Source organism: Taeniopygia guttata, chromosome 3 (assembly GCF_048771995.1).
Source record: "Taeniopygia guttata chromosome 3, bTaeGut7.mat, whole genome shotgun sequence".
Taxonomy (NCBI): Eukaryota; Metazoa; Chordata; class Aves; order Passeriformes; family Estrildidae; genus Taeniopygia; species Taeniopygia guttata.
The window spans coordinates 59,296,884-59,321,586 of record NC_133027.1 but is presented as its reverse complement, the minus strand read 5'-3'; the positions used below and the strand labels follow the sequence as shown (position 1 = coordinate 59,321,586).

General features: G+C 36.5%; 1 protein-coding gene across 1 annotated transcript in view; it reads right to left on the bottom strand.

Annotated features, from left to right (window-relative positions):
• The window catches only part of ESR1 (estrogen receptor 1), a 176,348-nt gene that overhangs the window by 21,018 nt on the left and 130,627 nt on the right, over positions 1 to 24,703 (bottom strand). The window contains 1 exon segment of the mRNA NM_001076701.1: positions 125 to 263. Coding sequence (NP_001070169.1) covers positions 125 to 263 — 139 coding nt within the window.

Below are 24,703 nucleotides of genomic sequence, written 5' to 3'. Positions count from 1 at the left end.
GCCTGCTTGACATATGATGTACAGTCAAATTGTAGCATCGGTGAGATGATATCATGCTAAAAATTAATTTGATTGCAGCAGAAATAAATTGGCTTAAATAATTCACAGCAACATGCAGACTGACCTGTCCAGTAACAGGTTAGGTGCAAACAAAAGCTTTCCTGGGTGTTCCATGGAGCGCCACACTAAGCCGATCATCAGTATCTCTAACCATGCACATTCCAGTAGATGGACCTGATCATGGAGTGTTAAATCCACAAATCCTGAAAGAATAAACAGGAGACAGTAAAAACACTCCCGTTTTATTAGGGGAATAACATTATGCAGAGAATTAGGTTAAAAAGTGCTTTAGAGCTGGATAACCAAAAAGAGCAATAACCAGACATTTGTTCTCTTTATATTTTGGGCTGAGTTTTGTCCACAGTGTCAGTCAGAAGAGTCAGAACTTTCTAGCCTACTGTTTTTGCGCTGGCTGTACTCTTCCCAAAAATCAGGGCAATAGCCTGGACAGCATCTCTATCCCCACACCTGTTGCCAGGGGCATGGGAATCCAAGTGCATGCTGCAGAAATGGGCATTAATCTGCTCTAGCATCACACAAGTGGAGATGAAGCAAAATGGAAAAACGCCTGCTATAAAATGAAGTGACAGCTCTAATCATCTAACCCCAGACCAATTCTCTTGGTGAAATGCTGTTTTACAGACAGATGGACAACTCACTGTGCTGAAAGTGTGATACGTATGTAGAAGAGGGACCAACAGAGCATTTAAAATAAACTGTGAAGCAAATGCTGATATTTTTGAAATGCAAAACCGATGAAACGCCTGCTTATATTCCTACTGGACACAGAACATGGAGGAAGTAAGTACTCAGTATTTAAATGTTGTTTAGAAACAATGAATGCAAACAAGAAATGGCTTGTAACAATACTACAAAAAAAATGAAAAAGAAAGAATAATGGGGAAGGTAGCCATGAAAGTGGCAATCCCTGTGTTCATTTCATGCAAGAGATTGAATTATTGTCTGTTTTGAATTCTCACTTTTCATGAATATTATTTCAATCCAGAAAATAAGATCTTGCATAAATTGTTCATTGAAATTAGAATGAACCTCCTAAAATAAAATGTGCAGAAGTTACCTTAAAATAAATCTTATTTATCTTTTACTCAGTGATACAAGTGAAGCACATTATTGAACCTTGCCATAATTTTTTGGGGTAATTGTAATGATTTTTACTAATCTTCAGAATACAGTAAACTACCTTACCAGCCTTAAAATAACAGCGATTTTCCTTCTGTGTTGTGTCCTCTCTGAAGGTATTTACTGAGTCAGTTTTGAGAAATATACCTAACATACACTTGAATATTATCTTGAGAAAAAGGAAGAAAAATTTTAAGAGTTAAATGATGTGCCAAGAAATGTTTTTCAAATAAGAAAGAGGTAGAGAATAAACAAAATACAGTTCACAATAACTTAGAAAATACTGTTGCATCTGGTAAAACAGTTTTTCATATAATATATTTAATGAAAATATCTGAGAGAGCTAATCAATCTATTGGTAAGAAATCATGCAATAAAAGGAAGGACCTTTGACACGTTTGAAATAAAACTCACCTATCAATCATTAGAAGTGAATTTAGGCAGTTGCAGTACCTGCTGGTTTTATGGGTGTGATAACAATAGAGGAAATAAATAATTGTTTTTTCCTGTATTTTTCCTTTATTACCAAGTGCAAAAAATTATTTCCAGACTTCAAAGACTGATGAAATGGCACTAGCCTGAGTCACCAAGCAGTTTGAACAATAGAGCTGAAACTTAAAAGAGCAACTTTCTTAACTACAAAGCATTGGTTACAGCACTCAAGCACAAAACTGGCAGAAAGAAAATGTCTGTATATGGAGAACAAATAATAAACACCAGGTTTCCTATTAAGTATTGCCTTAAAATTACTTTTTTTTTTTGTCATAATAATTGCTTTGATGGCTTTTTAGGTAACATTTTAAATGTATTATTTTGTTGTTGATAAAACTAGCTACTTAATTTAGTGGTAAAACTAAAAGTCCTGCCCAGAGAATCTGTGGATCCCCATCCCTGGAAGCCAGGATGGAAGGGATTTTTAACAACTTGGTCTAATGGAAGGTGTCCCTGCCCACAGCAAGGGGGTTGGATGGAACTACATCATCTCTAAGGTCCCTTCCAACCCAAACCATTTGATGATTCTATAAAATAATAGATTGGATGAAACAAAGTTCTGTAAGATAACTTACACTGTAAAACCTTGAAACACATTCACGGAATGAAAATATTTTAAATTTCATATTTCAGTATGGCAAACCGGTAATTAACTGAAATATTTCTAAAGGAAGAACAGACAGTTTACTTCTTTACCATAGACAATTTTTAATGATGACATGGCAAAAACAGAAGTCATAGTTCAGATGTCCTGCTGGCATTTGGGAAGCATCTAATGAAGACAATGAACTTTATAAAAAGCCAGGAAAACTCTGAGAGCATAAGAAAGTTGAATTATCTCAGTGTTACCTGAATTTGATAACTATCCTTTGAGGGGATGAGAAGTTTGAATGCTAAAGATCAGAATTTATAAAGCATTGAAAAATATACCCTCTGGTGAGGAGTCAGAGGAATTTAGTTATTCTTTGTGAAACTAGTCTAGAGGGATTGAAGGACTGCAATGGATAAAGATACAAAGAAAAAGAGAATAGCATTACAGAAGGTAGTAGCATAACAGAGAGAAGCCCATGCTGGCAGTTAGACTGGCTTCAAGTCAGACTGCAAATTAGGGGGCATTGTTAACAAGAAAAGTAGTTATTACCTAAGCATCATGTTAAATTTCCTTGCATTTGCACTCATTTGAAATATTAATCAAGATCTAATAATTCTTTTAAGACATACTCTTATTCAAGAAAGTTATTTCAGAATAATGTAACAGAAGTTTAAATTATATTATGAATAAATCATTAATGAGTTCACCACGTAGAGTATGTTGCACTTTAGTATTGCTGAAATTATGTGTAAATGTGCACATAATTCTCAAATTTCACTACTCTTTTAATGCTGGAAAGTCCTGAAAATTATTCAGACAGTATTTTTTAATTCTAAACTTTTTATTACTGTGCTTTAAGGAAGAATACAGAAATCTACTTCATTGTTGATAAAATAATCAATTTGGATGCAGCTTGGATATAACCTACATCTTACTCCACATACCAGAATGACTACTTCCATGACCTTATATCAACAAATAATTACCTAGATGGCCACTAGTCCATCCTATCCAACATATATCATCTGTTTGGCAGGAGAAAGATGCTTAGAAGATAAAAGCCATGCCTAGACTGTTCCTCTTTTTTTTCAACTACAGATAAATTAACAGCGCTTCCAAGTGATTGCCAACAACAAACATTATGAATGTACCAAAAATTCTCATAGGAATACAGAAATCTGAACTTCTGAAAAGCTAGAATGATCTATAGCGTATTCAGCTAGAAGTAGGAGGCAAATAAACTTGTGTTAGAACACAAAATTGTAATGTTCAAAATAACTGATTTTCCTCTCTAGTATAAAGTGGCAATTTATGCTGCATGAGTGACAAGATGACACAAATCTCTCTCTTTTAAACAATAAGACACTTCAAAGCAGGTGTGGGTCCATGGAGCAAAAGCTATTAAAAGCCCAAGCATGACATTAGCTTTGACATTCCAATATTGTATGATCCCACCATCCTAAGAAAAAGGAAGGCACTAACTATTTAAAAAACAAATAAGCAAATATCTTTGTAGCCTGGGAGTTTGGGCAACACAAAGACTACTGGAAATAGTATTTGGTAAAGCATACACCCTTGAGGAACGTGGTTTATGCACTAAGTTGTTTGATTGCTGTAAAGAACAACATAAAGCTCAGATGATTTTAGTATATTGCTACGGTAACATACATTCTACATCCTTCAGTTCTCTGAAATAAACATTGCCAATGCATGTATATGTATGTATGTGCATGTGTGTCAAATACAGGAAGTCCTCCACTGGCACTTATTAACATTTGAGGATCATTATCATAATTTTGCAGTTTCTACTAATAAGACACAACTACAGGGTGTCCAGATTGCTCAAAATCAGTTAAGTAAATGTGAAAAGAAATTATAAAGAAACCCTTATTTTTACTTGTGATCCAACTCTAATCCAACCTATATATTTACACTATATCTCCTAATTACCACGATGTGTACCTAAAAGATGACTGTCAACCAATTTTTGCAAGAAAAAAGACATCATTGTGTCATAAAGGATGAGCCTGTCTCCATATGCTTTGAAGGAAAGTAAAGTAAACGCAATAAATAGTTTTAAAAGCAATAGCAAATCTCCATCAAGCAAAGTATCCCATTTATAACAGAAATTGATACCAGATGTTTATGGCAAAAAATACAGCAGGAAAAATACACTTCTACAGGAAGTTTCCTCATGTTCCAGAGGTGTACAGCTCAGACTTGCAGAGCTGGAAATGGTCTTTTTGTGATTGATATCCTGTAACATTTTGCCATCCGAGTTTCTCCAAGTGCTTTCTGAACTGACTTGGCATTTAATGCACTTCAGATATGTTTTATATACTCTGAAGCAGTAGTCTCCAGTATGAACTTTCATACTCTCAGTTAACTCTGGGTAAATCACAATCTCCTGTTGTTCTGAAATAAACAAACTCCTCTCTCTGACTATCTCTAAATACATCTAATTACTGTATTGGAAGATTCCAACATTCCCTAGGTCATCATCTCACTTTTCTTTTACAAACATTTTAAGTATATTCAGTCACTCCTTACATGAAAGTTATTCTGTTCACCTTTGAGCAAAAACAGCATTGTCATTTTTGGAGCATTTTCTAGTTCAGCTATATTCTTTTAGAGACAGTGAGACCAGGACTGCAGTCTGTTTCAGTCTGCCCTTATCTTCATCGTGTTATTCAACTTAATAACATCCATAATTTTATCACTGTCATTCACACCTTTATTTTTTTTTTCCCAGCAAACTTATGAATATGTTGAACACTAAAGTCTTAAAGTCTGCCAGCTTGTTCACTATGTCTTTAACTTAACATACCTCCTATGGCAAAAAACAGGATACTGAACTCTACAAAAAAGTTGTGGGAAACCAGAACACTTAAATTTTCTGTCCTAAATGTGTCCAGACAGACCACTGTTTTTTGGGGGTTTTTTTCTATCTTAATGCAGTGTTTTGAAAAGTAGCAACAACCACTGGAAAAGGTTATTGTTTACAATTCAGTACAGTACCTCAGTCATGCAACAGTCATGTAATAGACCACATTTGGAACAGAACGCTAATTAGGTTGGCAAAGACAGCAGGAAAGTAGTGGTGGGTGCTGCAACCTAATTGCTAGCAACCATCCAATAAAGCAACAAAATAAAGAGAAGCTTGTATTGAGAAAAATATCTAAGTAGATGAAAGGCAAACAGCAAAACAATTCCTATGGCAAGTTCTGTTCTCAAAAAAAAGCCATGGAGAGGAAAAACATCAGATCCTCCTAATACCTCAGTCACCAGTGTTTGATCAAGTGGTGAAATCTGTGCCTGTTTTAATGCCACAAGCTTGGTACCAACCTCTCCACTTTAAAGAGAGTGGTGAGTCTGCATCTATGCATTTATCTAGCACATAAGATGACATTCTGTTCTGAAATTGCACAGACCACTCAGCCTCTTCAACCTTTAAGGCTGACCCCTGAAACCTCTTAGTAAGAGGTGGGTAAAACCCACACCTTGACTATAACCTTGTCTGTACACAACAACAGCAGAGAAAAACAAATTCTGAGGCCAAGTGAATCAGAAAACCACACTGTTTTCTTTGAGCTTCAGTATTCAAAGAGCTATTTCTATAATACTTATTCCTAATTCTTTCCACAGATTTTCAGACCAAAATTATAAGACACTTTTATTAAGTTCTCCCACCTGGGGCACTTATAGTATGACACGGACATATTGGTTTAATTGTTTGCACAACAACAGTGTTTTAAATCAAGACTTATTTTGAAGACTAAAGATCAAAGATCTCTACACCTCAACATTTTCAATCCAAATATTTTGCTAGAAGAGTAGTTTTGTTATTTCATTTTTTTCAAAGGATATTGCTTTTGTTTCTGTAAGTGCGGTCAGAAAAAATTAGCTACAATTAACTGAGCTCTTGGGAGGAAATCTGAAAGGCAAACACAAAGAAAGTGGCACAGTTTTAAGAGCCTCTAACTACTTTGTCTGCTCTTTCACAATTCTCTATTTTTTCTGCCTGTATAATTATAGTATAGCAGCACACCAATCCAAACTTACACACTGTCTCATCCGAGTGTAAACAATCTGGAAGAAATTAAATTTCTGCATCTTCTCTTAATTAGTGTTAATTCCTTTTGAAAATTGTATTTCCCAATTTTACATTTTCAGCTCTAATGGTTTTAAACTTCTTTCCAAAAAACAAAAATTACAATTTACATGTGTAAACATAAAATCAGTTAGGAATATATGGGGTTTTGGGCAAAAACCCTAAAAGTCAGAAGGAAGATGAGGCCCCACTTCCACAGTCTGTATTCATACAGATCAAGCAAGCTTTTGCTCTTCACCTCTAGTGGAGATTTTCACCATCCCTGAGCTGACCTTGGGAAATTTGCCTAACAGTTTGGCAGGTAGACCATCCAGCCAAACTCCCTACCTGACAGTCAGGAGCAGGATGATGCAGGGATGTCACATTTGTCACTTTTAGTTCAGATCCCATTCCTAGGAGCTTGTCTGTTCTACCTCCACTCAAAAGTTGCAATGTGATGATTCTGAAATGCATTTCTCAGGTAAATGAGAACCGTTTCAGCTCCTTTCCAGGAATATGTAAAGTAACCATAACTTCACTCAATGCTTTCTGCTTGTGCAGAAAGTACATACTTTTTCAAACCTGTCCAGTCCATATCTTTTCAGAATGAGGAGTCTAAAAAGTTCCTGAGGCCCTTTCTGGTTCAAGTAGCCAATTCCTTGTTCAGTACCAGGAACCTCTCTTTCTCTCCTCAGGTACACACCAGTCTAACTATGACCAAGTGCACCCTGCACTTGGTGTACTAATCAGATGTACTAAATACTGTCCTATTTCATGTTTCCTATGCCAGAGTAAGTTTGTAAATAAGTTACACAAGTAGAATTTCACATACTCAAAGCAATACTTTGCTCCAAGCACAATTAGAAATTAGGTCCATGGAAACACTTCAGAAGTACTGACAGAAAATTGCCACTGGTCAGACATACATTCTCTTCTCCTGACAAACCCCTGTCACATTTTTATGAAAACTGATGCCTTGCCTAAGAATCCTCCAGCACAAAACCAGCTTGGCTGGCAATACTTCTAGGGAGATGGACAATGTTCTGCCTGGGGGTCTGCAGGAACACTCAGCATGAGAGCCAGCCCATAGCTGGGAAGCGCTCCTGTGAGTTTTAGGGACAGCAAGTTCTCTCTGAACAGCAGCACAGGCAAATTATTCTGTAGGATTTATCTAGCTGCCTGAAGATTTGTCCTATGATGGTGGATGGTCAGGCTGTCCAAAGTTCAAGACTTCCTCTTTGGAGAGAAGACAAGCTAGGCAGTGCTGTGGCTCAAACCCATCTCTGAGACACAAATGTACAGTGAATGTACCCAGTGAAGCTGAGTGCTGCCAAGTCCTGACTTTCTTGCACCTGTCAGCCTTGACTTAAACACAGGAGGCTTTCTGCAGCGGCTGCACTTTGTTAACCAAAGATTATTCCAGAAAGTGCATTAGCAGTAACCATTTAACACAAATATGTTGAGGCCTTCCATCAGGGAACATAATAAAAGTAATTGGCACTCACATAGCACTTTACATTTTCAAAGGGCAGTAAAACCATTAAGTATTATTAAACATATTTTATAGACAGAACACAGGGAGGCTAAGTACCTCATGCAGGAGGAGGCAGGATTAGGACAGAGGTGTCTCAGCACACCCTGTCATCCTTTCAACCACAAAAATCTTTGAGTTGAAGACTTCTTGAGCCCAAGTGAAAGTTCCGTTTCTTGCTAATCAGTAAAGATTAAAAAAAAAAAAAAAAAAGAAGAAGCAACTGAACTTTTCTCATAGAGAAAAAGGAAAAAAAGCTTTAAGCTAGATTTGGGGGGAAATTGTTTAAAATTTGAGCAGAAAAGCTGGACGCAGGGAAGTACACAAGTATTAACTTCAATTGATCTCAGTAAGCTAGGCTAGGTAACAACCTCTACAAAACAAATCTTAGGTTTAAGTTTTCCTCGCCTTCTTAACAAGCAGATTTAAAAGTTATTAAAATAAGAATAAATCTTGCTAATAATAATTATAACAACTATTGTATAAGATTATTGTAAGTGAAGGCTGCCTGCCAGTTTGCAAATGAAAGCCTATCCTACTTGTATTGTAAAGCAAGAAGGGAGACATACATATATTGTCTGTATAGAAAACAAGCTCTTCAACTAATCTATAAAAAGTGATGTTTATTATTATACGGAAAATTCTTGCAGCACTATATAACAGTTATTTAAAGCATGTTAATTATAATTCCCTCCTGGACCGTTCTCCAGATGGCTGAGACTCAGGGTACACTTTGACAACAGTAAGATGTTACTTTATGGTTCTTTTAGCACTGAGAGCTGTGCCATTTCTCAGGAAGTTCAGGCTCGAAAATAAAAGCCACAGAAGACTGTCTGCTTATTGAGAATGGAACAGCAGCTATTCCCTGTCATTTTGAGTGTAGGAACATCCCATCAGCTGCATGTGACGGCTTTTCTTTGAAGATGGTCCTCTGAATTTTTCCCTGGAAAGGTGAAGAAAGACACTATACAAAATTTATTAGCTGCTGACTAAAATAGATGGTATGAGGTATACATCTTTTATTTATTGTCTCTGGCACAGTTAATTACATCATATTAAACTTATACCAGTACTCAGGCTAGCTGCAAGTAGTTTGGAGGGTTTTTGGGGATTTGTCATTTTTGTAAGAGGTCACAGCTATGCAAAATGTTTTCCATCAAAAGCAGATGTGGCCGAAATAATTTCTGGGGCTGGTTATGCATTCTTAGCTGACTTTTACAAACTCAAAGACAGACTCATAAATACAAGCTGTCCTCTCTACTTTGTTATTTTCCCTCCTCCCTTCCCCCATCCAACTAGGGCTGCCACTGCTAGCCTCCTCTTCTGGTTTAATTGTTCACACCATTGATGAAATAACCTGTCAAGAAGGAGAAGCATGAAAGCGATCGATGGGCAGTTAGGCAGCACCAACCACCTCGGAGAGTTTACACTTTGTGTAAATTTGCCCTAAGACTTGAGGTCATATCCAGCATGAGTTGGATTTTTTTTTTTGTCTGTTCAGTTGCATCCAAGACAGCATGAGGTTTTCAGCATTTGTTTGACCTCCTTACTAAAGTACCAGGCTATGCTCCAATCACAACCTAAACCAAATGGAAATGATGGTTTTGTGGCTGTCAAAAAAAAAAATCATTTGAGGCAAAAGGTCTCATTAAGCAATCACTCTTTGAGCAATCTCTTTAAGCAACCACAGTTTTCAAGTAAACATATAATCTGGAAGGGGACAAAGCAGGCAGACTGAGGTAGAATATTTCAGAGCTTTTTAAATGACCCCAGCTTGCCCCTGCAAAGTTTCAAATGGTTGATTCAATACACAGTTACTAGGGGAGAATTTTAAAACTAAAGATCAAAGACTTCCCCGTTATTTTCCTCTTTTGCAGAGTGCACCTACATGGTTTTACTACATCCTCTTACTGCTTGGGAGAGGCACTCTAGCTGGGAAAGGCACTTTGGATGGGGCAGTGCCCTGATGGTGTCAGTGAGAGCAGCAAGCCGGGGGTGGCTCACATGGAGCACTGCTGGAGCTGGCCTGGGCAGCACTGCTTGCCTGGCCTTCACTGCAGCACCAGGAGACAGACCTTGCTAGAGGAAGAGGCTCTGGAAAACCTCAGGGTGGATAAAGGCAATGCAGGTATGTCACATGGTCAAATGGTCACAGGGGGAACAGGACAGGGATGGCAAGTGAACAAAACTAGCTTAAAGGGAGGCTGGAGACCTATTGTATCTCAGGCAGCTCAATTCTACTGCTCTGTGCCTTATTTTTCCCACAAATGTTAGGGTGTAAAAATATCTCCATTGTTCCATTTTTTATCCTTTTTTTGTTCCTTTAATTATAAGAGCTATATGAAAGACTTAAAGGTCATCATAATGCAATCAAGAACATTTAAAAAAGGATATAAAATTAGATTTGCAAGGTAAAATAACCAATGGCTAGCTTTAGCCATTCTTCTAAACTCACATTAGTTATTTAAACTGAAATGAAGGATTAACCCCAGTCTTTCTGACTGTACCTAAAATACTGTTTTATACTTTAATTTCCAATAAGTCTGTTTAATTCTTTAAGAATTGAAGTTTTACTGGTTTGCTTTATGTCTCCACCCATGTCTGGAAGTTTTAGAAGTGTCACATTCTAATTTAACACTTTTTTGACTGTAAAAACTTTCACATGATGAAACTGGGAGGGCTAAGCTCTCCCGTTCTTCATTCACAAAATCCAGTGAACAAGGCATTAAGCTTTTTTCTCCACAATGTCTCCCACTACTGTGCTCAACACTGAACCCATTAGCAGTCATTGCAGCAGCATACGGAATTAGAATAAATGAGGATTATTTTGCAACACAAGGAAAAGAGGGGGAAACTGTCAAGTTTGTAGTGAACTAGAAGATTAAAACTGCTTCAAGACTACAAATAGAAATTGCTCAGAACATAGTGAGTTGTACCCAAGAAATGAGGCATAACTTCAGAGTTCATGGTCTGGTCATTCTTTATAGTCACTAGGATATAAAACTAGCCTGACTAATGCACCTGCATCCATTTTTTTTTTTTCCTCAGATTGTTCACTTCTGAAGTATTGTTTCTGTCTATTGCACTTATATGTGAGTAACAGAAGATATATATATTTATATATGTACTTTATCATCCATTATATTGCCTGGTACCTACATCAAAACAGAAACATAAGCACATATAAATGAAACCTCAAATGCTTGTTTTTCCTCTTATTTGTTTTATCCCTACATAACTGGCTTTGAACAGAACCCAATCTCTAAAAAATTGTCCAAGAAATTGTAAGGATACATCAAAGAGAAAAAAGACAGCAAAATTAATTGCAGCAATTTCCTTCAACCACTACAAGAAGAAGACTGTTTCAGCAGCTGTGTGGGAGTGTCATCATAAGACAGAGCACAGGAATACTTTACAGGGAAAGTAAGACACTGGAATGCAGCTGGCAATTTGTATTAATCTTCTTGTCCATGGAAACCTAGAAAGTTATCAAGCAGCATGTTTCCACAAAACACATGTTAAGCCCCTTTCCTTACACTCTCTTTCAAAGGGTTTACAAATCCAAGGCAGCCTCAAGAAACCATGGCACATTTCACGGAGCAGGCTCAGGTGTGCACACAAAACGCAGGTGTTCCACTTCAACACCAGTGACCTCGACTCAATCTCCCATACTGCCTGCTGAGATACACGCTGAGCTAGAGCTGGTTGGAAGCACTCCGGCAGAGCATTTTATGTTGGAAAATGACAGCTGGCAAGTTTAAAACACTCTGGGTAACATGTCAGGTTCACAAAGTAAAAACAAGCAAATAAAAAGAGGCTGGTTTCTCTCTGGAAACACGGCTTCCTTGTCAGAGCCTCATCTTACTTTTCAGCACTCTACCAGGCACCTATTCCTACTCAACATTGAAAAAGGTATCTAAACTTCTAGAAATATATGAACCTTTCCCCTAAAATTGTCTTTTTATTTTAAACAGGTGCCTGAAATATTTGAAATTTTATTGAAGTGTACCCTTTCACATTAAAAGAACTTAATTTCACCCAAAAAAGGTTATTATCTAGCAGAAATTTTCAAACATTTCATTTTGTATGAAATGAGAAATTTTTTTTTTACTGTTTTTATCTGCCATGAAACAAAGAAATTAATTATTTACACAACTCTGATGAAGACATCTGGAAAAGCTTTGGAACAGTGTACAAGCTCATCCAAAATGACTGGACCTATAAACTCTATTTGTCATCCTTTGACAGGACTGGAAAATTGCATGGAATCCCACCACATTAAAAAATATCACTGTAATAACGTCTAATAAGGACAATAGGGGAAATTAAAGATTAGAAGAAAAATACGTAACTTAAAATTCAAAAAGTTTTCCCTGGAATTATAATTTGATATTTTTTCTAACTTGTAAAAAAAGTGGTAGTTTTCATCTTTTTTATTTCAAAGACATTTTGATTTTTTTTTCTCTTTCGCATGCATATGAAATGCAAATTTGATAGACTCCTTATGGATGAGAATTAAACTTTGGCTTGAATCAGGAAATAGAGCCACTTCACATGGTTCAGACATAGCCTGGGAGACTGTTTTATGAACAGCATCACCATACTGATGCTCGAAGCACAGTTTGGATCACATAAAGGAGACTTTTTCAGGCTGAAGTCTCCTATCCTCAGAGGCAGCGGAACTGTGCTTGGTGTAGGAGCCCCAAGGCAGCCAATGTCACCTGCTTGTTACCCAGATTATGTTTTGATGATATCCAGGAGCATATGGGTTCCTGTTACTCACTTCTACAGCTCATATATATTTATATTCTCCCATGGCTACCTGGCTGCCGCAAGGAGAGCTACCAGGATGAGATGAAGTCACGCAGTAACCACAAACAGCTCACACAGAACTGATGTTGCATTATGATGGTAAAAGGCAATATTCTAAACAACTGAACAAGAGACAGAAAACATGAAACAACAATGTGGTGGAAACTTGTCAAGATGACACAGCATTTTAACTTTAATTATCCTAAATATGTTTATTAGTGATCTGACATGCTGAGAAAGCAATGAGGCAGCAAACTATAAAGATGACAGAAAATAATTTAATTTAATCAGAACAAATAAAACAGGAATTTCAGAGATACTCAGAGAAGTGAGTCACCTCCTTCCTATTTCTGTTAACTCTGGAATCAACCTAATTTTTAGGCATATTCAGGCCACATTTTTGCAGAGATGGACAATCAAAATATGAACTGAGGAAGAGGGATAAACTTGGAAATTCAAAAAGAAGAGAAAAAAATCTTAGTATTTTTTTTCTTACACATACATAAAAAAAGGCTAATTCAGAGTGTAAAATACAGCACCTACAAACACATTTAAATATAGTCTGATATGAAGTAAACATGAAGTATTAGGAAGCTGCTCATAGACTCAGAAATCATGAGACTCTGAGGGTCCAAGAGGCTGGCAACTTGTTAAGAATGGGGAAAACATCTCATCAACATCTCATCTCATCAGTTATACTGAACTACTTCTGGCCTCCCATTAGTGAATAATTTCAGTCACCCACCAACATGAAATCATTTACAGGTTACTCCACATTATTTGTAAATAAAATAACTCATGGAAAGCTTGTAACAGTTATTCACTGTCAGGTGAAGAAAAACAGATCTGGATTTATCAGCCTGCAGTTATGGATTTTTACCAAAACCTCTCAGAAGCCCTATTACTGACAAATAAGGTACAAAAAAGCTGATCTGGAGTCTAAAGAAAAGAGCACTCTGACTGCACTATCTGCTGAAATCTGGCAGTAAAGGAAATGTATTTGTGCTGCCTGGCACTGTCTCATTCAAATGTTCAAATGTGGGTCCATTTAAACACTTGATTAGAAGTGTCCCCCTTCTTAAGAAAAAAAAGAAAAAAAATCATTAACTAAAAGAGCCCAAAAAACAACCAAACCAAGGGACAAGAACAAATCGAACGAAAAACAGAATAAAAAAAAAATTAAAAAACTTAAAGTAGCATGTAGAAATTTTGCAAAATTTAAGCCACTATTTTTGAGAAGAGGCACACTGGCAAAGTATAAAACAGGAACATAATGAGCAGTATAAAATAAATAGCAGATTTAATTAATATTTGTGCCTGTAAGGGGGTATGGGGGGTAGTGGTTCACAACAGGGATACTTAGTGTGCTTCACAGATTTCCCATGCAGCAGATAAAATCCTGAGACACTAGTTTAGGAGTGGATTCACTGTGGCACATTGTAAGAGAGTTATATAGAACTGACACAGGGAGGCATTGGCACAGTCAGTGCTTCCCTGTGGTAAAGCAGCACTCTTCCCAAAAGTTCAGTATAAAGGAACATAACCCTACATGTTTACCTGGGGGGTAAAAAGGTGCATTTGGTATTCATATTGGAGCCAGTGATCCTCCATGACTGTGCTTATATGAACACCAAGTGGGGAAAAAATGAAGTCACAAGTTGATAATTATGCTGGATTTTCATGAGCAGATCTTCTGCGTCAGCTGAGAATCACTCCATTTATACTGGTTTTAAAATATGCGGGGTATTAAGCAATTAATACCGGTGTTTAATCCCATCATCACCAAATAAAGTACACTAGAGCTTTCCTTTTCCACAAACATTGCAAAATCCCACCCTGCAACAGACTAATTGTCTACTGCTGATTCCAAAAGGCTGCCACATGCTTCTGTCACTTCAGGTCACTATTTACTAGCTGTACAGTGCAAACTTTGCCCAAAGAACTTCCAGAAGAATTTACTGCCTTCCTGGAAGAGAAAGACAGAAGAACAACTTTTAAAAAATATGCACTAGAATTGGCAACCAACAAGACAGTCTTTGCCTCCTGGGAAGTAAAGAACCTTGTACCCCAACTAAAGACCCTCAACGAACAAGGATGCATCTTGGTTTAGGGGATGTTACTCTTGCCCCCTCACAGCTATGGCATAGCATTACACTTTATGCTGCAGATTAAGCAGGAACATGCAAAGTAGGAGCTAAACACCTACTTTAGCAAACAGGATAAAGACTGTATGTAAATGGTGCCAGGAATTAGAACATTCTTGCCCTTTGAACAGGAGAGACTGGAAAAGACCCCTCTGCATAAAAGAGAGAAATTAAATTAGAAGAAGGCCTGCTTTATGGTTGTATATTACTACTGGCAGTATAGACACATGAATATTTCTTTCTAGAACCATCACACTAATACTTGCCTATTCATTCCTGATAGACTGTCAGCTCCCCATTTCAATTGTCTCGACTACTTTGCCATGAACTGGATTGGGGATCAAGTTACTGGCAACCCAAAACACACCCTCAAAATATTCATTTTTAATCCAGATAAATCCCTATACTGGCTGTACTTGCACAGCCATCCCAAAACAGGGACAAGTATAAAGTTGGGAGCTGTTCTAGCCAGCACTGCAATTGGAGTAAATACTGGTGAAATTACAAACTCACAGAGTACATCCTACAAATGTATGTAATACTCATAAGAAATACTACCTTTGTAGCAATCAATTGAGATTTCTGAAATAGGTCAGACATGCAGTATTAATATAATAATTGATATTATATGGCAATATTGTAATTTTAGCTCTGTTCCAGTTAGGTTTTTTTGTTTTTTTTTTTTTAATACAATGATCACACCCATTCAGCAACTTTTCAGGGTTTTAATAAATACAGGGCTCTCATGCCAGCAGCCTGTACAGCCACTTCTCTATTTGCAGCCATGTTTTTTGAGGGAAAGCAGCTATCTCAGAAGAAGCTTCATTCAGCTATTGATAAGGAACATTTTAATTAGCCTACTCTACCACTTTCCCTGTCTTTGTGAGTCAAAGTAAAATTAGATTTCTGGCATTTTGGTTTTCCAAATACACCTAAACACTCCAGAATATAATTTCACAGAGAACACAACACATTTAGCCTATAAGCAAGATTTTGAATGGTACTTATCCCCTCATCTGTGTATTAACCTTGATTATGGGTCTTCAGGCTTCCTACTGCATTTGGTTCCAAACCAAAAATTTCAAGCTGCAGAGAAAAAAATAACTGAAAATTCTGACATGGATTTCCTTTTTCTGAGATCAGTCTTCTCACAAGGAATACCAGATGCCTGTGAGAATCACTGGGTACCTCCGACAGCCTGAGCAATGCCCCTCTCTGGTGGGCAAAGGGAATCAGACACTGAATTAAAGTCAAGATCAAGATTCCTCCCTTCTGTTTCCAGGACTCCTCAAGAAGCTCAAGAAGCTTTAGGTCTGACCCAGAGTCTAAGCCGAGTGATAAATGTTTCACCTCTATCTCCCTGCTCCATACTGTGGCAGACAGAGACATTCCTTACAAGCAACAGAACTTTCCATAAGGAACAGAAGGCAATAGTTCCTTACGGACATTTAACTGAGCACAACTCCTGAAGGAACAAGGCAATTGCAGATTTCTCATCTCCCATTCCACTGTGGGATATGCTTTATCTTGCTTACTCTAGTTTAAATTCACAGCAGTCCATAACTAGCATGCAGACAAAACAACATACTCTTTCCACACATAGTTCATTTCCCAGAGAGATAATCAAAGAAAACAAATGAGCTGGTAACAGATGTATCATATAATGCACCACTGCAGCAATACAGACGGTGTAAGAGCCCATCCAGAAGTCATCTGCAATAAATCTTTCCTAATTATTTCTATGTAACTTAAAAACTCCTATATATCTAACATGAGATTTTAGCGAGTGATTCATTTGAACAGAAAACTAAATTATATTAAAATAACAAATGATATTAAAATAACCTCTAAACTGGAATTACAGCTGATTGTGCTCAGAGATGTAGTACTACAGAGAACCTACAAGAATTAGGCTGAAGTTACTAAACATCAAGTAAAAAGGGCCAATTTGTGTGAATTATGTGAACAACAATGGATATGTGCACATGCACATACATATCACATCAGTGCTTTCCAACAATCGCATATTCTTTTTGTAAATTATTTTAAGAAATAAATAAATCAGGAGGGATCATTACTTACTGTTTATTTAAAGTAGAAATTAACGAGCGTTTCTTGGAAAGCTTCAGGGTTCAGCATAGCTGAAGACTTTAAGACAGATATGTTCATCCAAGAGTGTAAATTATTTATCAGCTAAAGAAAAATAGCAGGAAATGTTTTTATAAAAGGATCATATCTTTTAGAAATAAAATATTACAGTTTAAGTATTTAATTTCCTAACATTTTGGCTAAAAAATATAAAGATTATTACTGTGAATGTTCATTTTGTCTTTCCATTTGCCAAGAACAATAGAATTTCATCTTCAAACACTATCAATTGAACTTGTATACCATTGAATGCCCAATGAATTCCAACATATAAGTAGTTCTTGTTAGAAGAATTTTACTCCATTTTACCTTTTTTGTGTCATTTTTCATCCATCAATATATGTCAAACAGGTAAACAAGATTACTCATAGTTAGATAAATTTTGGTTACTAAGGATATTTTTTTGAGCCAGTTGTTGGGAAGCCCCAAAATTCAAATCTTTGAAATTCAAATATTTCTTACTCTAAAAAGGCCCAAATAGGATCAGCCTTGTAATAGTACTGTGGGTTTTAAAACCACTGTGTGCAGATGGAACTATGACTCCATAATATGTGGAATAGCAGTCTTACAAAACTTTTTTGGCTATGCAATTACATAACGGCATCAGCAGCTAATGTACTTTTAAGACTCTCTCCTTCTGGACAAAAAAAAATAAAATCTGGAAATCTACAGAATTAGCTTTAGAAGTTTGCAGAGAAACTGGTAAGAATAAACAAAAAAAAATTTGAAATGTTGAAAGTTTATGTACAAAAAGTTTAGAAAACCCTCAAGGATATATTTGAGTTCAGTCAAAGGTTCTCTGAAGAAATACTCCAAATAGTTCTCTAAAGAAATATTCTAAATGGTTCCTTAATATTTTTCCAGTTCTAACTCTGTTTCCCTTGATTGAAATTTTTTGCAAATACAATGATGTAATTTGAATACATTATTTTAATGCCTATGGCCAGGAAACTCCTGGGGAAAGAGTGGGACATAAAGCTGGAACACTATGGCTTGGAAGATTAAACGGGAAAGAACTGTGTGTAAATCACATCCCAAGGCTCTCCTTGTGGCAGGAGGAGCAGGCAACAACCAGACCCTTCCACTAGGAAGAGTCCCAGAACAAATTACTGCCTTCAGCAGGAACCCTAGCAATAAGTTAGAACCCCAGATGGAGCTGTTGAATTTACTGTTGCCTCATCTGACTGATTCACAGCACCTTTTTCTTCTGGTCCTCTTGCCTGTGTTCTTTATTTTTTCTCACTGTTGGAGTCTTCTTGTTGCTGGTCAGCTTGTCCTGATGTATTTCTCTCCCCTTATATATCCCTAACTCTAGGGACTCCCTAGAATTTGAAAACCATTGCATTAGGGTACCATACCTCTTAAATTTCCAGTATCAGAGTTGTAATTCAGACCTTGATACCTTCTTTCTTTTTTATATTTTTCTTCCAGTCTTCAGCTAGTTAAACCACTGCCTGTATTTTTGTTTTGTTTTTTATTGTTTATGTTCCTTTACAAGCACTTCTGCTGATTTGTTCCTTCCCAGCTTTGGCTTTTCCTGTCTGACACAAGCTCCTGGTGCATATCACATCTCTCTATCCTCTAGAACCAGCACCTCCACCACATCTCTTAACAGCAGTCCACTGTGTCACATTGTTTCATCCTTTTCTCTCATTAGAAGTTCTGTACAGGAGGAAATATGTGTCATCTTTTTTTAAAAGCACTATAAGACAATTCTAGAGATAACTAAAAAAGGAACATGCAAGAGAGGGGGTTTCTTATACAGTACCCAGAAGCTGGAGGAGGAGAAGAATGGAAAGGAATGCTTTTTTGGTTTTACAAATATAGACAAGAAAAACTGAAAATGTTTCCCAGACTAAGAAAACACGGGGATGGAAAGATTTAATTTCATATTCAATGATTTTAATTCTGCTGCTCTTCATAATCCTTCTATTGAATGATACATCTCAATCTGATGTTCAAATTCTAATGGTGCTTACTTTATTCCACTACAATGTTTGACACTTATGTCTTACATGGTAATTAAATGAAATTTCACAGAAATTCAATTAGCAAAAGCAGCCAAAAAAAAAAAAAAAAAAAAAAGATCCAGATGCCTGTTTTCATGTATCTTTTGCTTACAGATTTGCTTCCTCTCTTTTTCATCTAAAAAGTAGGGGAGCAGAAAGTACTTCAACAGATTAAAGAGATGAGCAAAAGGGTGGGATTTTTAATAACATTTTAGAAATCTCCACAGCAAGCCTGTTAAGCGAAGGAGAAGAGACTGTAAAACAGGTGTTTTGAAAGGTTTATTAAAAATTATTACAGGAATTTCAAGCCATTCCTTTTTTAAAAGAAATGTAAATTATTGGCAGGAGGATCACTACACTTAGAAGCTCATAAACATTCATACACCTAAAGGGTTATAAACACATACCATTCTCATCTGAGATATCTTTCTTTCCACTGCAAGCTAACTAATTTTTTTTCAGTGTTTGGTGCCACTAAAGTGCAGTGTAAAATTGTGGCTATTGGCCTTTTTACACACTGTTCCTGATTTAACAGAGCAGTTTAAAAGTTCAAACAGGAAAACAATATCTTAAGAAATTAGCAAACTCTGTGGCTTTGAAATAAAGAAGGAAAAAAAACCCAAAAAAAACCCAGTGCCAAAATTTTTATCTTCTCGGTTCATGAAGCCATAAAATAAGCACAGCACTGTGAATCATCTCAAAACTTCAAAGCCTGTATGCCCAATGTACCATTTTAGGGCTATTAAGTTGTACAGCTACTGTACTTGTAGTAAATAGTTATACAAGATTGTAGCAGCACTGCCAAAGATTTCACTCTTGCAGCAAAATTTCCTTAAAGCTACACTCTTTACCAGGAGCTCACAGCCTAAGCTCATAATGTCTCTTACCATCTCAAGAGATTCTACACCAAAAATGTTTGGTTGATTACATTGAAAATGCCAGCTTCATTTAGAAAATACAGTACTCCACATAAGACATTAAGCTAAATACAGAGTAAGTGAATAATGAAACACAGTAAGTTAATTTTTTTGACATAACATCATTTCTGTAGAAAAGCAGAGTAATGATTTTGCTCATTTTATTAAAGACTATTCTGAATGTGGTACTATATCCCCAAGATTTTATGTAAGCCAAGAACATTAGAAGGTATATCTTTCAGGACTATATGATTCAGAAATGAACATTCATCTAGACTGATACCTTGTCTACATATGATTTTTAGTGATTTGTCCCAGTTAAAATAAATTCAATGGTAAAAGGCTCAATTTACATGTAAAGTCTAGCCCACCACAATCTGTTTGCACCCATCTCACGTGCAGCTGCCTGCTGTTCCTACTGGCTGGGGCAATCAAAAGGCATTGTCAGTATATTATAGAGGCCACCTGGAAGGACTGCAGCCTAAATCCCCATTAGGCCATCTAAAAAGTAAATCCTGAATTTTTTGTTTATGTCATAGGACATAGTACAAGTCTGTTGTTAATTTAATCAGGCAAGCCCACTTGTATTAGTGGCCAAGTTAAAAAAAAAAAAAATTAAAACAAGCTTTTTTGTACTTGGCATACTATGAATTGCATTATCATAGGGGAACTTGGTTCTGACCTCAGATAAAACTCATGTTTTATCTAGGTACTAAAGATATTTTTTGAGGTTATATAAGGTTTTTTGAGGTTATGCATAAGAAGCTGCCACAAGTTCTCTTTTCGCCAGAAACTGGTTAACACCACCAAGTTTGCAGAACCAGTTTAAGCAAGTTTGAACTGATGCTGAATTAGTTGTAATGAAGATAGAGACCAGTTCTGATCTTCCCAATCAGGCCATGTCTGCAATAATACACATCTCATTTTGAAGATTTTCCTCAGCATTTCTTTATAACAGATCTCTGCCTACATCATTTTACACAATCTATCACAAATTATATTGCATTACTCCATTTTGTAGAATAGTTTCACTTTTATCCAATACATCTAACTTGCTGTTTCTTCTTCCATGCCCACCTATTTATATAATCAGAAAGACTGGCTGACCAAAAACTATTCTTTAAAGCCTACACAGCAAAATAAACTCAAAATAATATCCCTGAAAGTTTTTACACTATTTTCTAAGCTGTATCTTCATTGTTTTTCTTCTCCATTGATATAAATTTCTTCCTTCCTCAAAAAAGGTAATCTTTTTGGATTTCAGTGAAGCTGCAGAGAGAGCTCAACAAATTAGAGGGCTGGGCAACCAGCCATAAGAATTTTAACATGAGAAAGTGCTGGGTTCTGCACCTGGGACAGGGCAACCCTGGATATACAGACAGACTGGGGAGTGAGAGGCTGGCAAGCAATGCCACGGGAAGGGACTTGGAGGTCCTGGCAAGTGACAAGTTGAACATGGGTCAGCAGTGCCCTGGCAGCCAGGAGGGCCAACCCTGTCCTGGGGGACATCAGACACAGCATGGCCAGCCAGGCAAGGGAGGGGATTGTCCCACTCTGCTCTGCACTGGGACAGGCACACCTCCAGTGCTGGGGCAGTTTTGGGTGACACAAGATAACAACATTCAACTACTGGAGAGCATGCAAAGGAGGGCCATGAGGATGGTGAAAGGGCCAGGAGGGGAAGCTGTATGAGGAGCAGCTGAGGTCACTTGGTCTGTTCAGCATAGAGAAAAGGGGACTGAAGGGAGAATTCAGTGCAGTCTGCAATTTCTTCATGAGACCAGAGGAGGGGCAAATACTTATCTCTCTCTGTGGTAAAAGGACCCAAGGGAATGGCCTGAAATTATGTCAGGAGAGCTTTAGATTGGTATTAGAAAAGGCTTTTTCACCCAAAGGGTGGTTGGGCAGGGAACAGGCTCCCCAGGGAAGCACAGCACCAGCCTGACAGAGTTCAACAAGCATTTGGGCAATGCTCTCAGCCATTTGTGTGATTCTTGGGAGTGGTGCTGAGCAGGGCCAGGATTTGGACCCAATGGTCCTTGTGGGTCCTTTCCAGCATGACATATCCTGTGATTCTGTGATCACTATGAAATATGATTTCAACTCAGCCACTCATATAGACTTTACTCCTTGCTTGCCTACATTCTGCACATAGGTAAATTAACTTGCACAATTTTTCCAAGGCTTGAGAAGTGTTCGTAGGAGAAGCTGTTTCCTGCAACTACGTTTTTCCTATTGCTAAAAAGGACACTCACTTTTAAGGAAAAAGGATATTCTTACCCTTGATCCTGAAGCTTGAAACCCTGGTAAATTAGCTGAAAAAAATAACTGAGTGGATTTCCACAATGCTGTTGCACCAAACACTTAAAAAAGTTATTCAGTTCCCCTGTTCACAAATAACATATACAAAAATCCTCTCTAATTAAGCTGAATAGTTTAAATTCTATAATAATGTAATCAATGGCAACATGATGATGGGGTGAAAATATGATTTAAATTGTCAGACACATCTCCATTGATGTATATATATTCCCAACATATTCCAGCTGAAGAAAACTATGGCAAGCAAAGACCCATTCTTTGAAAGGTGACTAGTACATCTAAAGTTTAATATCAGCAATTAGGTACATCCAACCGTTCCTACAGACCAAATAAGAGATTAAAAAGGTGCATATATTTAAGCACCTAGATCTAAATTTCTTATTCTCAGAGGCCCCAGCTGTAGAGGTAGGTAAACAATTGGACCTGAATTCTTTTAAATCAACTTGCTAAACCTTTAATTTCTGCTTTTGTTCATGCATACAGCTCTCCAGGACACAACATCAAGAACCAGTTAGGTGTCCAGCATTTTCAGAACCCCCCAAACTCTTTTATTCTCTCTGTCCTTAGCTATAATTGTTATTTTCCTTTGATATAATTGTACAGTGCATAATAAATCAAATTATGAATGGGAAAGGATTTTTGGTTTTTAATTCTAGACAAAGTTTAACAGTTCTATATAAAACCTCATCTGCTGGAGTATTTATTAATGGATATACATGATCAAGTCACTGGGCTTGGTTTCTCCTCAGGAGCTATTTGAACAATTAAATATAAATGTAAAATACATAGGATATGCACAAACAATTGATAACCTTATACATTTTATTATCTGGTGTCTGATGCTCTCAAAATTTGAAGTTTCTATTTAGTAAACCAGGCAATTTTTTGATCATTGTCAGTTTTAGTCATCTTGTAACAGGCAGTTCTAAAGAGATTTCTGAATAAAAAACAAATCTTGGTTCTCCGACAATGTTACTTCATTTCTAAACACATTTCCATTAATTACACTCTCAAAACCAAAAGTCATGGAAACCAAATGTTCCCAGTTGGACAACATAATGAATTTAGATTGTGGTCTATTCATCTTGAATTTAAAAATTAATTTATTTTAACAGACTCAGGCTAATTATATCTCTAAAAATCCATAGAAAGGTAATTTGAATTTATCTGTTTTAATAGTGAATAACTTTAACACTATGTATATAGGTTCATTTTTCAAAAGCATTTTTGTAACGGCATGATGCAAAACATACCTAAATTAGCAGAACTGCCCTTGACTTGAACAGACTGTAGAACAGGCTTCAACCACCATGACTTTGTCAAGAATAAAATTCTCAAGTGATTTCTTATAAGATACGATGAGAAGTGAAACACACACAGGTTCTCATTGATCATAGCTGGAACCCACAAAGTGACATGTGAAAAGTGGCTGAAAGGGAACCCTTAAGGACTGGAAAAGACATGGTTACTGATTTACCAGGAACAGTCTTGCCAAGTTTAAATGAAGGAAGACAGAAAAATGGCATAACCTGGGTGTAATTCTTTTGAGGTAATGCACTATGTGAATGAGAGCTGTGTTAGTAGTCTCTAGCATCCCTTCCTAAAACATCTACATAATTTAATTAAATAAATGGCTACAGTAAAAAACTTAAAAGATAAGAACTCCAGTGAATTATGAAGGATAAATCACCATGTATGCCAGTATTTTACCAAGATAAAACTATGACATGTGCAATAAATATCTTAAAAATGTTTACATCTTAACTTACGAAGAATATTTGCATAGACTGAAACTTTGAAAGGTGATGAACTTTAACAACAAAACTACTCTCTCATTTAATTTATATTGATTAATTTAACTATATGAATGAATATATAGCATACACTCAAAGAAAAATGTTACATATTTCCCACAATTCTGTAATTCCTTTCAGGGTAAAAAGGGAATCACGGTGCACCAAAAATAATTTTATACCAAAACTGTTATTTAAATAATTTCATACCAAAACTATTATTCTGGATTTGTTTTTCAAACTCAAAATTCATGAAAGATTTGTAATTCAAAGTCAAAACTATAACCCAGCAACTAAATAAATCATAGTAATATTTATGGGCTTAGTAGTGATACTGAATTTATGGCTTACATTACATATATGAGAGTAACCCTTCTCTAAGAGCATCAAAATACTTAACGTAATTTCATTAGATCTAATCAACTAGATTTTGCCAGTAATTTCTTTCAACCTTTAATTTTGCTCAGTTTTGTATGGGATAAAAAAGGATTTGCAAACAAAAAACTGCCCAGCATCCTATAGAGTGGGAAAAATACCTTTTCTTGAATAAATCTTTCCTCAAAAGTCACCTACATTGCACTACAGCATTTTATTGACTAATATAACATAAACTTTGTTTAATGTTGTACATTTTCTTAATGTATTTGTACTTA